Raw genomic sequence first — 15,616 nt, 5'->3', positions numbered from 1 at the left:
CACACCTGCTCCCCATTCTCACCTGAGACCTTGTAACACTAACGAGTCACATGACACTGGGGAGGGAAAATGGCTTAGACATTAATGGCTGTGTGTTGAGTTATTTTGAGGGGCCAGCAAATTTACACTGTTATACAAGCTGTACACTGACTACTTTACATTGTATCAAAGTGTCATTTTCAGTGTTGTCCCATGAAAAGATATAATAAACTATTTACAAAAATGTAAGGGGTGTACTCACTTTTGTGAGATACTGTATGTGTGTGTATATATATATATATATATATATATATATATATATATATATATATATATATATCTTTCTTAAATGCCCATACAAAATATTATAGGTAATTGGGCACATGTGTTAACAATAATAATAATTACAAGGATATTAAATTATCCAAATGAACTAATTAAAAGGGGTGGCATGGTGGTGCAGTGGGTAGCGCTGCTGCCTCGCAGTTAGGAGACCTGGGTGCAGGTTAGGTGCATTGGTGATCCTAAATTGTTTTGTGTGTGTGTGTGGGCGCGTGTGTGTGGGCGCGTGTGTGTGGGCGCGTGTGTGCGTGTGTGTGTGTGCGTGTGTGTGTGTGTGTGTGCGTGTGTGTGTGTGTGTGTGTGTGCGCGTGTGTGTGTGTGTGCGCGTGCGCGTGCGTGTGCGTGTGTGTGTGTGTGTGTGTGTGTGTGTGTGTGTGTGTGTGTGCGCGCGCGTGCGTGCGTGCGTGCGCCCTGCGGTGGGCTGGCGCCCTGCCCGGGGATTTGTTCTTGCCTTGCGTTCTGTGTTGGCTGGGATTGGCTCCAGCAGACCCCCGTGACCCTGTGTTAGGGTATAGCGGGTTGGATAATGACTGACTGACTAATTAAAAGTAGGCATAAACTTAATTAAAATGTATTGCGTAACATTAAATACATTTATACTCCATCTATTTCTCTCTATCTCCAAGTTAGAAGTCCATCCATCCATTAACCAACCTGCCCCAAGTTAGAAGTGAGTTCACTATTTACATGGATTTCTACAGCATATTCCATGTGGTTTTATCAGAAAAGATCATTTTTTTAGGATTTTTTATGACAGAGAAGACGTGTACAGCAAAATCAGACTTTAAAAGCACATCCATATTAATAAAGTTAAACAAGTAAAGTTTATTTCAGTGGCAAATATTGGGAATGTACAGAATGATTTTTCCAAGAGTTAGAAGCCAAATGATTGTTTTTAAGCATAGCCATTAATAATAATAACAGTACATAGCAGTTGAAATATCCCTGTATTAGGATTATATTTGTTATGAAATTCACTGTGAAATCTCAGCGATTGATAGTATGGAAAATCAAAAAAAAAAAAAAAAAAAAAAAGATTATTGCCAAAACAATGAATGAATGACAACTGTCATATACGGGTACACTTTGCTTGACATCCAGCTGATTCACACTGTTGTCTAATCTGCGTGTTTCTGAAATTTTTATACGTCACAGGAGAAGATCAGATGGCATATATTGGATGTATCATGTATAACCGTATAAAATATGAAAACTGTACATACATAATTTACAAAATACAGGCTTGTGTAAAGATTAGGGACAAGACACTACAATTCTCTTGGACAATCATTTTTCAGATTTTTAACTGTTTTCAGTTTCTGGATTATTTAATGGGTTATACTATACATTTTAAACTGTACTATTTGAAAAAGTTAATTTAAGAACCTAATGCTAGGTATTTTAGACAGTAAAAACAACCTTTGTGATGGATGTAAGGAGCAGAAGCTTTAAGGGTTTATTTAGCACTTGAAAGACAGGCACTCTCTGTGTTTCCACTGTGAGGTATGCAAAAAAGTACTTTTTTACTTCCCAATAGATTGTCTTTTACATGCCCAGATACTGTAGGTAGACAGATAGATGACCAGTGTTGTGGGGAAATGTCGAAGTGATTAATTACCCTTTTATCTGAGTGTTAACTCCAGAAGGACAATTAATGTCTTTATTTTATAAAGAACCTTTCATTGAAGCTCAGTCAGACAGAGTGACTTGATTGTTGATCTCCGTGATGTGATATGCAGTTGCACCCTGAATGATTCAATTGGATGAACTCTGAGAGCAGGGCTGAATCATCATGGGTATTAATTTTGCATTTTATCTTTTTGTGTAAAGTATTTAGAGATGGTGGCTGTTGTGAAAGATGCTATGCAAAATAAAGACATATATATATTAATCTTTTTGGAAATGAGACCAATGATTCAGGTGAATAAGTGGTTTAGAGGGTGGATTTCGGGGAATCTGCAATGTGCAAAGTACTTTAGACTGAAATGTGTTAATTCACAGCGGCTACAGTGTGTGGTTTGTTGCTGTGAGGTGAATAAGGACCTGCATAATGGTAGCTTCTACTGGTTAGCAAAATTTACACATAATTTTTAAAAAATAAGTAAACAGTCTTTTTAACACATTGGACAAGGCAAGGGAGAGGCTATATACATTACATTTTTAAGGTAAAAATATTAATTTTTGTGTGCACATATATCAATTTTTTGAAGAAAAAATATGATCTAGCTAATGTTTGCAACATGTTATCCGTCAGACAACTGCTATTTACAGTCAAGCACATTAAAAATAACTATAGTCCATTCTATCATATATCTACAGTGTATGTGTTTCACAATAAAATAAATATTTTTCAGTATTTAACAGTAATATAACAATTTTTTTTTTTTTTTTTTGCAAAATAGAGCACTGTAAACCAACCAGTGATGTGTAAAATGCATTACAGGAGTAGCAGATACATTCAAAGCAGAATAGATTTAAATGACAAAAAGCTTATTTATTACTCTGTTTTACTTTATTCTTGAGTTGTGTATGAATTCATGTGTTGCGATGATGAAGGGTACATACTCACCAAGGTTTTTTTTTGTGTCCTTTCATCAACCTGCTACCTAAATCATTCAAATGACAGACACAGAACATAGATGGCTCTATTTGTTGACTACATTTTTACATTTATTCCTTTCCCTTAATATTTTTTTTCCTAGTGAAACATTCTCCTTTTGATTGTTTGCTTTATAAATTGATGTTTAATGGCACTCGGTCTTAAATATTTAGTATACACCCTTTTTCCAGGGAACTGTAAGACAGTTTAGAAAAGCAATTGAACTCTTCAAATAATTCTTTTGTAATTTTACTATATATTAAAATATTCCCTTTGCATATCAAAAAAGATAAAAATTGCTCTCATTTAACATTTCAAAGAACATCAAAGCAAAAGAGAATAAACCTTTAAGTACTGAAGAAAAATGATAGCAGGTTTAAAGTTATTTGTGTTTCCCTTGCACCCACACATCATCTACTTGGTATAAGTGTCTATTAAATTGATTTTTTTTTCTATATGCTTGGCCTTGCAGGGATCTACAACAAACTTTTACCAAGCCATTTTGGGGTGTCTGGGATAAGCTTCTTGATCACATCCCTACACAAAACTCGAACATCTGCCTAGCTGTCTTTGCATTCATGCTTGCTGCATGTGGCCTGACGTTCAATTCTCCATGTTCCTTCTTCGTACGTGCAATAGCATATGGTGCAGTCATCCACTTTCACTTCACGGCCTGCTGGGATCACTGTGTTATCTGCAAAGCAGTTGGGCCCTGTTGAAAATGAGAAAAGAAACAGGCTGTAAGACAAATGTACTAGAATTAACTTGACAAGTCTACAATATAAGTCTGAGTCGCTAGCAGGAGTGTTTTTGTCTTACCAGACTTTTTGTGTATGAGAGCACACTTCTGTAAAGTTAACATTAACTTACCAAGTATCTGTGCCTCATTTGCTAATGACTGACAAGTTCACACACCTTTTATGTGAGCAAAAAATCAGACAGTGGGATGCTGGTGCCTGGTCTGTCTCGATTAACATCAGATCACTGAGATAAGCCTCTGACACTGCCATCATCTGACGAAAACCGAACATATAGATTGAAACACTTTAAAAAATAGTGAGAGCCTTACACCATCCCACTGCTTGGGAAGACATATCGGGAATGGGAACACCTCAACATTAACAATCGTATTGTTCAGAGGTGGAAAAGAACAAGCCACAGAAACAAAGGAGTATGCAGACTATACACATGGCAAGACTTGAACCGCATAGTCTGGTAGCATCTCTAACTACTGTACTGTTAGGACAGCAAACAATTTAAAAAATGATTTTTATTTGCTCTCGCATATAATGCGCAAAGCACCTATTACGAAAGCCCATGTCTGTCTGTTCGCATTAAACAACTTGAAATCCAGTGGACGAATTTTGTTAAGATGTGGCACACTTATTCTTAAAAGAAATTTCTCAATACGGTTCAATTATTGTTCAGCTATCTAGAGCAGAACACACTGCATGACGTTTTCAAATTTCTAAATTTCACAGTGAAACGCATTGGCGAATTTGCAAACTTGTCCCTCTTAAAATGGGGAAACATTCTGTGAGACTTTGAATAGGTAATGATTTACAGTTTCAGTTATGCGAGCAGTTGCTTGAACTTGTATATTTTCTAATTTTGCTGGATATCCGCTTGGATGCCCAATGCAAGTCAGTCAGTTGCCGGGCGGAGAGTGCACATGCAGTCGGCTCACATAGTGGCACCTTCTCCTGCTGCTTTAAGTAAGATAACTAATAGAGCCCAAAAAAGTCACTTCTCTGGAAATGAATAGAAGGGGAAAGCAATTACGTTAACATATATAAGACCGAATTGATTGAACAGACGATTATTGTAAAGAACGAACATTATCAACCTGCAACTAAATGGTTAATAAAACGGGAAGGTGCGGCTTTCTAAACTGATATAAGCATTTGACGGGTTTAAAAATAGACAGTGGTGTCACGGACTGGGGGCTGCACTGGCTTAAGCCCCAGATCTTTCAGTCTCAGGTATACATGTGCAGGAAGACCCTGATTTTCTTCCATATCGTCTACCATTCGTATTCAAATTATACATTAAATTGGTTCCTTTCCAAGTACTTATTTACAGTATATAAATTTACTAAATCACTGTTTTAACTAATATTAATAGTTAGATGGGAACCTTATTTCTGTTCATTTTCTATTTTCATAGGGTAATAATGATGCTGATTTTATTTTACTATTGATCATTTTTAATTCTTACTTTTAAATTGCTAATTACTTAGTACTACTCTATTGGGTGCCACTGCCCACCTGCCAAGTTTTGCCTGCCTATGGTAAAGTCATCTCCGATGGAGGATTGCAGGAATCATTGGGTAGAGGGGTCCTTTCATCGGATTGGCTGGCCCAGCGCTGACTCAGCTGTGGAATGGCCAATAGGGGGAGGCAGCTTGATGGCCGAGGTCTCCAGAACTCTGAACAAATCCAAATCGTATTATGTGATATCATCTACTGTTGAATTCTGCTCAGTACTTGTAATATTTCTATTGCACTATTATATTGTATTGAGGATTGCTTGTGATCTGTTCTGTGTATTGTATTGTATTTACCCCTTTTCTTGACACCCACTGCTCGTCCAACCTACCTGGAAAGGGGTCTCTCTTGGAACTGCCTTTCCTAAGGTTTCTTCCATTGTTTTTTCCATACAAGGTTTTTTTGGGAGTTTTTCCTTGCCTTCTTAGAAAGTCAAGGCTGGGGGGCTGTCAAGAGGCAGGGCCTGTTAAAGCCCATTGCGGCACTTCTTGTGTGATTTTGGGCTATATAACAATAAATAATTGCATTGTGTTGTATAGTTTCAAAAATGTTATGTTTAAGAAAATTGAACAACATTAGTCACAGACCCTCCACCATTAACTCAAATCAATCAATGACATTTTCCCTTGAAGTTTAGTCTGCTGTGTATGGACTTTCGAGCTACCACAAGCCTCTTTATTTACCATTTTTAACTCCGAAATAAAAAGCGGTTAAGAATAGGCTTATTTCATGGAGTCTGCTAATACACTGAATTGTATTCTGTTATCACTATTAATTTTGAATATGACTCATTGTTACAAAACTATTTAATAAACAAAAATGCAATAATTAACTCTTGGATGAAGTAAATAAAAAATGTGAAATATTCCAACTGTCAAATCAATTAACTTAGTCACCAAATGCACCTGAATATTACAGCATGCCGGGATTTGTTTAACTTGTTTACATGTTCTTTCTGTACCAGGATTCTGTGCTTCATTGAAAGAGGAGTATCATACTTCTGGGTTCTTTTCCATTAAGAGATAGGAGCACATGCAGGCTTCTTTGGTGGTTTTTTCAACTTTAGTATGACTTTTAGTGGTGGATGAAAATTAATTATGCAGCATAATATCTTCCAGATATTGATCTCCTTTTTTTTTTTTCAACATAACTGTGGCTATCTTTATGGGAGCAAATGGTATGAGACATTTTGTAGCTCTTTACTACAAGTGCGCAAAAGAAACCCCAAAAATAACAAGAAAGGTGATGACCTTGAAGCCCCATCGCTCAACTGGAAAGTTTAGGTTGTGCATGCATATACATCACCAAGGGTATAGAGTCTAGTTATGATCAAATTGGAATGTGTCCAGATTTATTCTATTTAATTTGTGGCATTATTAGTGCCTTTGTGTTGTTTTAGATTGGTATCCCTTGTCATGAATGCCTCTATGTTGTTCATAGCAATTGTGCTGTCATTAAACCATGGAGCCTAAATCCCATTTGCAGCATTTAAAACCAAAAGACTCTATTTCCTCACTGTATCTAAATTCATATATTTATTTTTTTTACTCATACAGTATGTGACACAAGAACTGTGATTAAAAATAAAGACACTACGTCAAAGCTTTTCATAAACGATTTAGGCTAGTTTCCTCTCAACTGTTTTGCATCCAAACCCTCCACATGGCACTCAAGTCCTACCTCCTCTCGTGCCCACAGGGTTCTACATGCAGATCAGCAGTGATAGCTGCGCTCAAGCCTACAATTATGATGTTTCGTTTACTGTTTCCCTCATCCTGCTGCATGTCTTGCACTGAAACAATGTGAAGCAGCACAACAACCACCTTCTGTTTATTAGTTTGTACGTGTCTGATAAAATTATTTTATAGTGTGTGTGCAGAGCATATTCAGGATGGATATATATACACACTCATACCTGATTTGTATCACTAACAAAAACTTTTGAGCAGTCAAAAACAAATTCAGAAACTAAGCAAAAATCAGGATAGAATCAGTTTTTAGCTACAGTGTGCCTTAAAAGACCCGCACATTGTTTAGGCAGGAGATTTTTTTTTTTAATGTCAAAAAAAGCATCCAAAATAACATTACATGTGGGGAAAATACTAAACTTGGAACCATTAAATCAAGGTTCTGCTGAAAAAGCTTTTTTTATATATCAGGTTGTGCCAACGATTTCTATGCTACATCAATTTTTCCCTGCTGGCTCTTAATTCAGAAACACACTATTCACTGCATATCATCTTTATAAATAGTTGCAAATGGTATTTACTTCACCATAATGCTCTATTAGGTAAATTTGTGATCCTATTTCTATTATTTTTTTCAAGGAATACTCCACCCAAAAGGGATAATCTACATGTCAAGTCATCCAGTTGTATGCTTACAGTGTGCAGAATGCATGTATTTTTTGCTACAATATTGCTAAATAAATATAAGTAATCCAGTAATCCAATAAAAGACCAGTCTCTTACCCTCTTGCTGATGGACTACAAATTAAATGAATTGGTTAAATAAATGCTGCATCTGATTACCTGTTTTTACATTCTGCTAATTACTTTTAAAAGAAGTTGTAATGCTGTCCAATTTGGCTGATCATTTGGTGTGTCAGAGTCAGGTTCATCATACAGCATCTCTTCTAGTCCAGGCAAGCCATGATTTTGTGCCACATTGTGAAGCATGCTACATGCTTGCACAATGCTACACACATTCTGTGCACTATAGAGGAGCACATTAATAGAGTGGAAATGCTTTATATTTACATAAGCAATTTAATTCTTTGAAGGCACCTTTATATGTAGCACCACAACGCATAGATCTTTTGGTGATTCACTATTGGCTGATGCAACTTGTTCAGCGCGTTGCAATAGCAATGTGTGTCCAGCTGACCTCTCCATTTATATCTGGAAAACCGCATGCTGCTGCGAATTGTGCTTTCATATTTCCCAGTGCAAGGAAATCGAACATATCTGGATGACTAGTGGATAATACCATCCTGTACTGCTCAGTGCTGACTCAGTGATGTTTCTGAAATACCCGATCAGTCGCCAAGATCATGTTGAAAAGCACCTGTTTGTAAAAACCAGAGAGTGGACTGAACTTGCAATAGAGCAGGTAGAGCAACTTCAGAATACAAATCAGAGGATAGCTCTTGAAAATCAAAATCGTCTTAGAAGCCAGTCATCATCATCTATAAATATTCACTAATTCTTCCATTTGCAGTGTCTTCTAACAATGCTAAAGCAGCCATGGTAGCTGGAATAGTTTCCATGTACCATTATATTGTTACAGAATAATTATAATCAAGTGAATTAAATTTGTAAATTATATTTTAATTTTGGTGTTTGATTAAACCCACATCATAGATGTAAATAAAAAAAAGAAAAGCAGACCACAGAAACAGCGGCAATGCTTTAATGTTGGGTGCCGCCAGTTTGCAAAACCGAGCAGAAATGTACGTACGCAAGGGGGGGATGCTGCCATGAAAATGTGTGTGGCTTTACACAAGTGTTTAGTTTTGATATATCTCGAAGTGAGCCTGGAAACAGGCGTATGCAACATTTTTGTGCATACACAGTTTATACACGAGACCCCTGGTGTGAGATTTGGATCTTTGAATTAGAAGTCCTAACAACTGCGTCACTGCGCCACTACAATGTGGCAACAAATCTGCCTGACCAACTAATCAGAGCACCATCTGGACTAAAATGTGTAATCCCAAATTGCAGACTATACATTATTACGATTTACAGTTTAAACTTGCTATAACCTTTACTCATAAACATTGATGAGACATCTCAAATAATTCTTTGAGCCACTTAGAATTATCAATGAAATCAAAACTGTAGCCAAAATAGATAGACCATATAGTTGCATCTATTCATACTTTATTCCAGAAATTCCACTATGTTATAATTTGCTGCGCAAAAAAACTTTTAGATATTTATATTGAAGGACATTTTCACACCTAGTTCATTTGGTGCATTTTTTGGAATTCTGGTGCAATTTCTCTGTAGGCCAAATTTGTTTAGGTTGATGTGAACGTGCCAAATGCACTTGAGTGCCGACCAAAACAATCGGTAATCTTAATCAGTATGATACCAAGCAAAACCTGGAGTGGTTCGCATGAGGCATGAATGTGATCTGACACAGGACTGATCTAACTACAGAAAATACTGTGCATTATGGGTACAATTGTGCATACTGGTTTTGTTATGCTTAATAGATTGTTCTAATGTTCTAGTGATGCTAATATTAATCATTAAAACTTTTTTAAAAAGTATATTTTTTAACGATTAAAAGTAAATATGAAACTTTTCAAGCTATTTAAGAAAACATTAATAACAGATTATAATTACGGTATATGTTAAAATGGTATAAGATGTGGGAAAGAAAACTGTTTAGTTTTAGAACAGTGCCCCCAAGATGTGTTGGCTGCCCTCGCATGCTGGGGGACTTATTCTGTCCATCCAAAGCACCACTCTCTGTCTCTAGCTTTGATGTCCTTCATCTCTTTACTTTTAGGGGACCAGGTCTGCCATGTCCCTGTCAAACAGTCTCTGTGTCTTTCACACCACCATACAGACATGGTCTACCATTACTTTTATTGGTGTTTCACTTCTTTAAAGGTTTTGTTCGGTGCTTTATCTTGCCCGCTATTACTTTCCTTGGTAGTAGACACTGCATAAAATTATATTATACGCTATTCTCCTCTTTCTTTAAGAGAAGAGAATTTTAAAATGAGCCACTTTGCCACAACACAAAGACAAATCTTTTTAAAAAATCTATTGATTAGATAATTTGGCTTGTTCAGCCTGCTTAGGCTCTTCTTGATTGTTTTTAATAGGTGAAGCTGGAGCGAAATGACTACTAGCTCATTTGAACTAGCTCATTTTTTTCCCTCTGTCTCTCTAAACATCTCTTTTAAAGAAGTGCCTAATTGAATTGAAATTGTAGTTAGATCATTTAAACTTCCGCCATACTCATTCAAATGAATTCTTTAATCTTTAGGATGACATTATTTTAAAAAAAACTGCCAATCAAATATCCTGATTTCAACTAAACTTACCTGCCAGTGCTGTAGGACAAAGAGGGCATTGCCCATTCTGTTTGTCTTTTGTGGAACTCCCAGTCTGTCAAGAAAGCAGATTTAACAGGGATGCCAGCATTCAGCTGCACCTTCTCCCACTTACATTCTGCTCTAAGTGACTGCACTCCAGCTTGCACTAGGATCTGCCTGGACTTCATCTAGTAACAAAGGTGTAAATCAGAATTGCACGGACATCCCTTCAGAGACCACTCTGCAGACCTCTTGAGCCAGAAGGGTGTGAAACGGATTCAAGCAAGAGCAAAGACCTAAAGTTCAAGGGGGAACAACTAAGATGAACAGAAGAATTCGCCTATTAGAAGACTGATTTTGTAATTTGAAGTGACTTTAACCCAATTAGGAGAAGGCACAACCTTCCTTTAAAATCACATGCATCTAGTCTCTCAAAATAATAGTAATAAGAAAAACAAGAATGGCATGTTAAGAAAAGTCCAGGAATTCCGTTGTGGTACCCTCTGTGGGATTCTCACAGAGAGGGCGAGATATGCAAAATGACCTTATGAGATCTGGTCTCTGAAACCTAACAAGTTATGAGCTGCTTTTCCTTGGAGAGCAGACTCTGACAAGCTATTCTCTTTGTGAATCAGAAGCCGAGACCCAGTTTGTCAAGCCAAAGCTGTGTCCTAGTAGTTTTACTTTAAGAAGGAAACTTCAGCATCTAAAATCTTGGGCCAGAATGAGTAATGCCTTCTTCCTATGAAGTTGCAAAAGACAGCAGAAGGCAAGCTGAGGAAGCAGCAGCGCAGCACTGACAAAGATCATGCAGCAAAGAGAGAGTGCACTCCAACAAGTGAAGAATCCTCCACTTGAACCCAAAGCAACAGCAAAACAACAACTCCACACATCAGTCATCATCCATAAAGATTTGGTAAACTATTCCTCTGTGCCAAGATAAAGAAGAACTCTAAATACCAGTAAACAGCCAGCATATATGTTACGTTTGTCCGTCTAGTGTGTCTGCATTGTCTATATGCCGTTATTATATTTCTATATTTCTTGTGTTTGTCAATAAATGTATTATTCTGTTTCTTAAAACAAGTGTGCTTCAGTTACATTCATCTAAGTCTTACAGCCAGAGACCCAACTCCTACAACAGGGAGAGGTAAAGTAAATAAGGAGCGTTGCCGAATTATTCAGTTAATCGCCAGTATTGCTGAAGGCAAAACTGATAATTACCCAAGTAAAAATTTCTTCATTAAAATTCCACATTATTATGGCATCCTTCTGGGTGGGCATCTTAATGATTAATAATAGAATAATCCTTCTACTGTAGGATAATCTGAGTTACTATAAATATTCTGTGTGGAAAAATGCCTCTCATTTTGGTGTTTCAAAACCGGCAATGTATTTTTTCGTAATGCAAGTTCTCATTACCTTAAAGATACATTAATTAATCTAAGAATGATCAATAACAGGCAGTTAATGTCAGCTGGGTGTTCTCTTTGTGGAGTTTGCATGTTTTCCCCGTCTCAGTGTAGGTTTACTCTGGGTGCTCCAGGGTCCTCCCACAGTTCAAAAACATGCAAGTCAGCTGAATGGCATTACTGAACTGGTCCTACTCTGTGTGTGTGTGTGCGCGTGTGTGTGCGTGTGCGTGCGTGCGCGTGTGTGTGTGTGTGTGCGCGTGCACACCCTGCAATAAGCTGACAGCATGTCCAGGAATTGTACCTGCTTTGCGCCTAATGGTTACTGAGATTGGCCCTACCCTGGATATGCGGATTAGGAAAATGGATGGATGGATAATCTCAGCCTCTTAAAATTTTATGAAGAGAGTTGAAGTTCATAAATAATAGAACAGTTAATATGCAAACCAAACCAAGGTGTTGTTTCAAAATAAAACTTACTTGGGATTAAGATTTCAAGTCCCAATATATAATTATGTATAATTATTCAAGTATAAAATCTACAGGCAAATCGTCAAATAGAAGCACTGAGTAGGTTGCTTCAGATCACTTACAATAATTCATTACTATGCCTCCATAAAAAAAACAATTACTCTACTGCTTACCCATTTGAGCCAATTAGGTAGGAAATTAAAAGCACACCCTCACATTCTTCAGTTTGTGGTAGTTTTGCAGTATCATTCAGAAAAAGGAGAATCCAAAGGCACAAACGGGCACAGTTCAGATACTGAAACAGTAAGTTCATTGAAATGCAGCTAAAGAAAAAAGTTAATACCAAGCTGAAGTGCCAAGTCAAAATGAATCATTTCTTTTATGCCTATAATAAAGTTACAAAAAAAGGATGTGACTTGGTTTCAGAGTAAGCTTTGAATTGACCGAACTCCCTAATATATAGCTGTCATATGTAATTATTGATTTAGAACCTGTCATTGGTATCTGAACTCATGTCAAGCCAATTCTTATTACTTCTGTCCAAAATGTTCCCAAAACATCAAAACAAAGACAACTAAAACTAGTAAAAGAAATGGAAATCAAAGCCTAGAGTAGGAAATTCCCTTACTATTCTTATTATTTTTGTTGAACTACCATCACATTTCATTTTCTCTAAGAAATAGGAAAGATTATAGAATATCAGAATCATTTTTCAAAATAATATTATACTGATAAACCACTAGAAATAAGACAGACCTCAATTAAAAGCCACACCATAGCATGATAAAATCACTATTGTTCTATGAAAATGAAAACATGTATATGAAAGCAATTTTAATAAAAATGATCTCTATCTGTCAATATATATATATATATATATATATATATATATATATATATATATATATATATATATATATATATATATATATATATATATATAGCATATATTAGTGTCTTCTATAACTAGCTGTCTAATCTATTTTATATATAAATAATAATAATAATGCATTTTATTTATAGGGGCACTTTACATTAGCAGTAAATCTCAAAGTGCAACATAAAAAGATTAAACAAAGGCAAGGCAAGATAAAAACAGAGATAAAACAACAATAATTATAGCATTCTTGTTAATATGCTTTCCTAAATAGAAAAGTCTTTAGCTGTTTTTTAAAACAGCCCACAATCTGCTGTGTTCTTAGGCTCTCTGGTAGGGCATTCCAGAGCTGTGGAGCAGCAGCTGCAAAGGCTCAGTCACCCATTGTATGAAGTTTGGTCACAGGGGGGGCGAAGGCGGTAGGTATTTGTAAAACGGAGGTTTCTTGTAGTGGATTGTAATATAAGGAGTTCTCTAAGATATTGTGGAGCATTTCCATGGATACACTGGTGAGTAAACAGAGTTTGTATTCGATACGGAGATGGATAGAGAGCCAATGAAGTGACCGAAGGATTGGTGAGATATGTTCATATTTCCGCACCCTCGTCAGGATTCTTGCAGCACTATTTTGAATTTGTTGGAGCTTTTGAAGGCTCTTGTTGGGTATCCCGATGAGAAGTGCATTACAATAGTCCAGTCTGGATGAGACAAAGGCATGAGTCAGCTTTTCAGCATCACAGAGGGAGAGGTAGGGACGGAGTTTGGCTATGTTTCGCAGATGAAGGAATGCAATTTTACAAAGGTGATGGATATGTATATCAAATGACAGATGGGAGTCTAACTTGACACCCAGATTTGTAACAGAAGGGGAGAGGGTAATGATATGATCAGAAAAGGAAATACAATTTACAGAGGAATGAAGTTGATGGGGGGTGCCAATTAAAAGAGCTTCAGTTTTGGTGCTGTTCAGCTTGAGGAAGTTCTTGGACATCCAGGTCTCAATCTCATTCATTCAAGCAAGAGTAAAAAGTTGATGGAGGTGTAAGAGAAGTCGAATCCAGTCTCACATAGAGCTGCGTATCATCGGCATAGCAATGGAATGAAACGAAACTCCATGCTTGCGGATGATGTGACCCAGGGGTAGTATATAGATATTAAAGAGGGTCGGCCCAAGGACTGATCCCTGTGGGACTCCACAGGTGACAGTGTGGGTATGACATTTAGCATCCCCCAAGGCCACATACTCAGTCCTGTCTGTAAGATAGGACTTGAACCACTCTAAAGCAATGCCAGAAAGTCCAATTGTATAGTGAAGATGATAAAGGAGAATATTATGATCTACTTTATCAAATGCCGCTGTAAGTTCCAGGAGGATAAGGAGTGATGGAGTGCCCTGGTCAGCAGCCATCAGGAGCCATCATATATATGCTGTACAAGCTGTAAAAAGTCCAAGCTCCTAGAAACCATGGATTCTGGCACTTCAATCAATCAATCGCATCAATTATGCTTAGCAGCTAAGCGAGGTTCTCTTTTTTTGGTGGTTTCGTTTTGCCGACCTGCTTGACTCCGTTGTCTATCAGCAGCTAAGCGAGTTTCTCTCTCCTCTGAGGTTTCATTTTGCTGATGTGCTCGCCTTGCTTCTGTATTAGCAGGTAAGCTAGTGACTCTCTCTTCGGATGTTTTGTTTTGCTGACGTGCTGGTCTCACTTGTGTATCCTCAGAAGTGGAGCCCTTAGCCCGACTCCACCTCTCACTTCCGGCCGGACAAACAGACAGACACACTCACTTCCATGTGTAGACGTTTACATATAAGAGACAGACAGATAGATATGAAAGGCTCTATGTTATCCAAAATGATGTGTTTTTGTTGCAAACTAATGGGGCTAGTGCCTTGACCTTGGTCTTAGTCGTAAACTTATGACCTGTTATGGCAATTTAAAAAGAATCTCCTAGCAGCAACCTGGTGGGCACTTTACTGGTGGGCAGAAAAGTTTATTGTGCGGTCTCGGCAAGCCCACCTATTGATAATCCCCCAGGACATGGTACATATGTGTTAGAAAACATAATGAAATGTAAGTTCTTATGTTTGTAAAGAAAGGGTGGAAAGTTTACTATTTATACCTCCTCTTTTGCAGCATTAAATTTTAGGACCAGATGTTTGTATGTTTCACCAGTAATAAATAGTTTTAGAAATATGATGCTGCCTAATATTAAGACACAGGGTATCTAAAATGTTAAAAGTGGAAAATGGCTGGAGAGAAGCGTGTATCTAGTACAGTAGCATAGCATCCTCCAGGTGCAGACGTACATTGTCAGGATCCCCCAGTTTTTCCCCAGTTGCCTGAACATGTCTTTAGCTAGACTCCTTTTAAATAAATAGGCAGGCAGAGGAGTAGAAGGGTGGTCTGAAAGAGCAAGATTTACTTTATTACTAAACATGGAACTTAAAAGATTGTAGATCTTTATTCCATTATCAAAAATAATACATTATATTATAATATTATATTAGTAAGCCAACAAAATATAAGTTTATCCAAGCAAGGAATGTGCACTGTGCATCATGAACAGCCGCACTCTGCAACTGCAGCAACTTTTCAACATGAAGTGAAGTGA

General features: G+C 37.2%; 1 protein-coding gene across 1 annotated transcript in view; it reads right to left on the bottom strand.

The window, feature by feature from the left end:
* Positions 1-1,126: 1,126 nt before the first annotated feature.
* The window catches only part of vwc2 (von Willebrand factor C domain containing 2), a 101,414-nt gene continuing 86,924 nt past the window's right edge, over positions 1,127-15,616 (bottom strand). The window contains exon 4 of the mRNA XM_028818011.2: positions 1,127-3,632. Within this exon, the coding sequence (XP_028673844.1) occupies positions 3,481-3,632 (152 nt within the window). The 3' untranslated portion in view covers positions 1,127-3,480. The remainder of the gene's footprint in view (positions 3,633-15,616) is intronic.

This window comes from Erpetoichthys calabaricus, chromosome 13, assembly GCF_900747795.2.
Source record: "Erpetoichthys calabaricus chromosome 13, fErpCal1.3, whole genome shotgun sequence".
NCBI lineage: Eukaryota > Metazoa > Chordata > Cladistia > Polypteriformes > Polypteridae > Erpetoichthys > Erpetoichthys calabaricus.
This window is presented reverse-complemented; position numbering and strand designations above follow the sequence as displayed.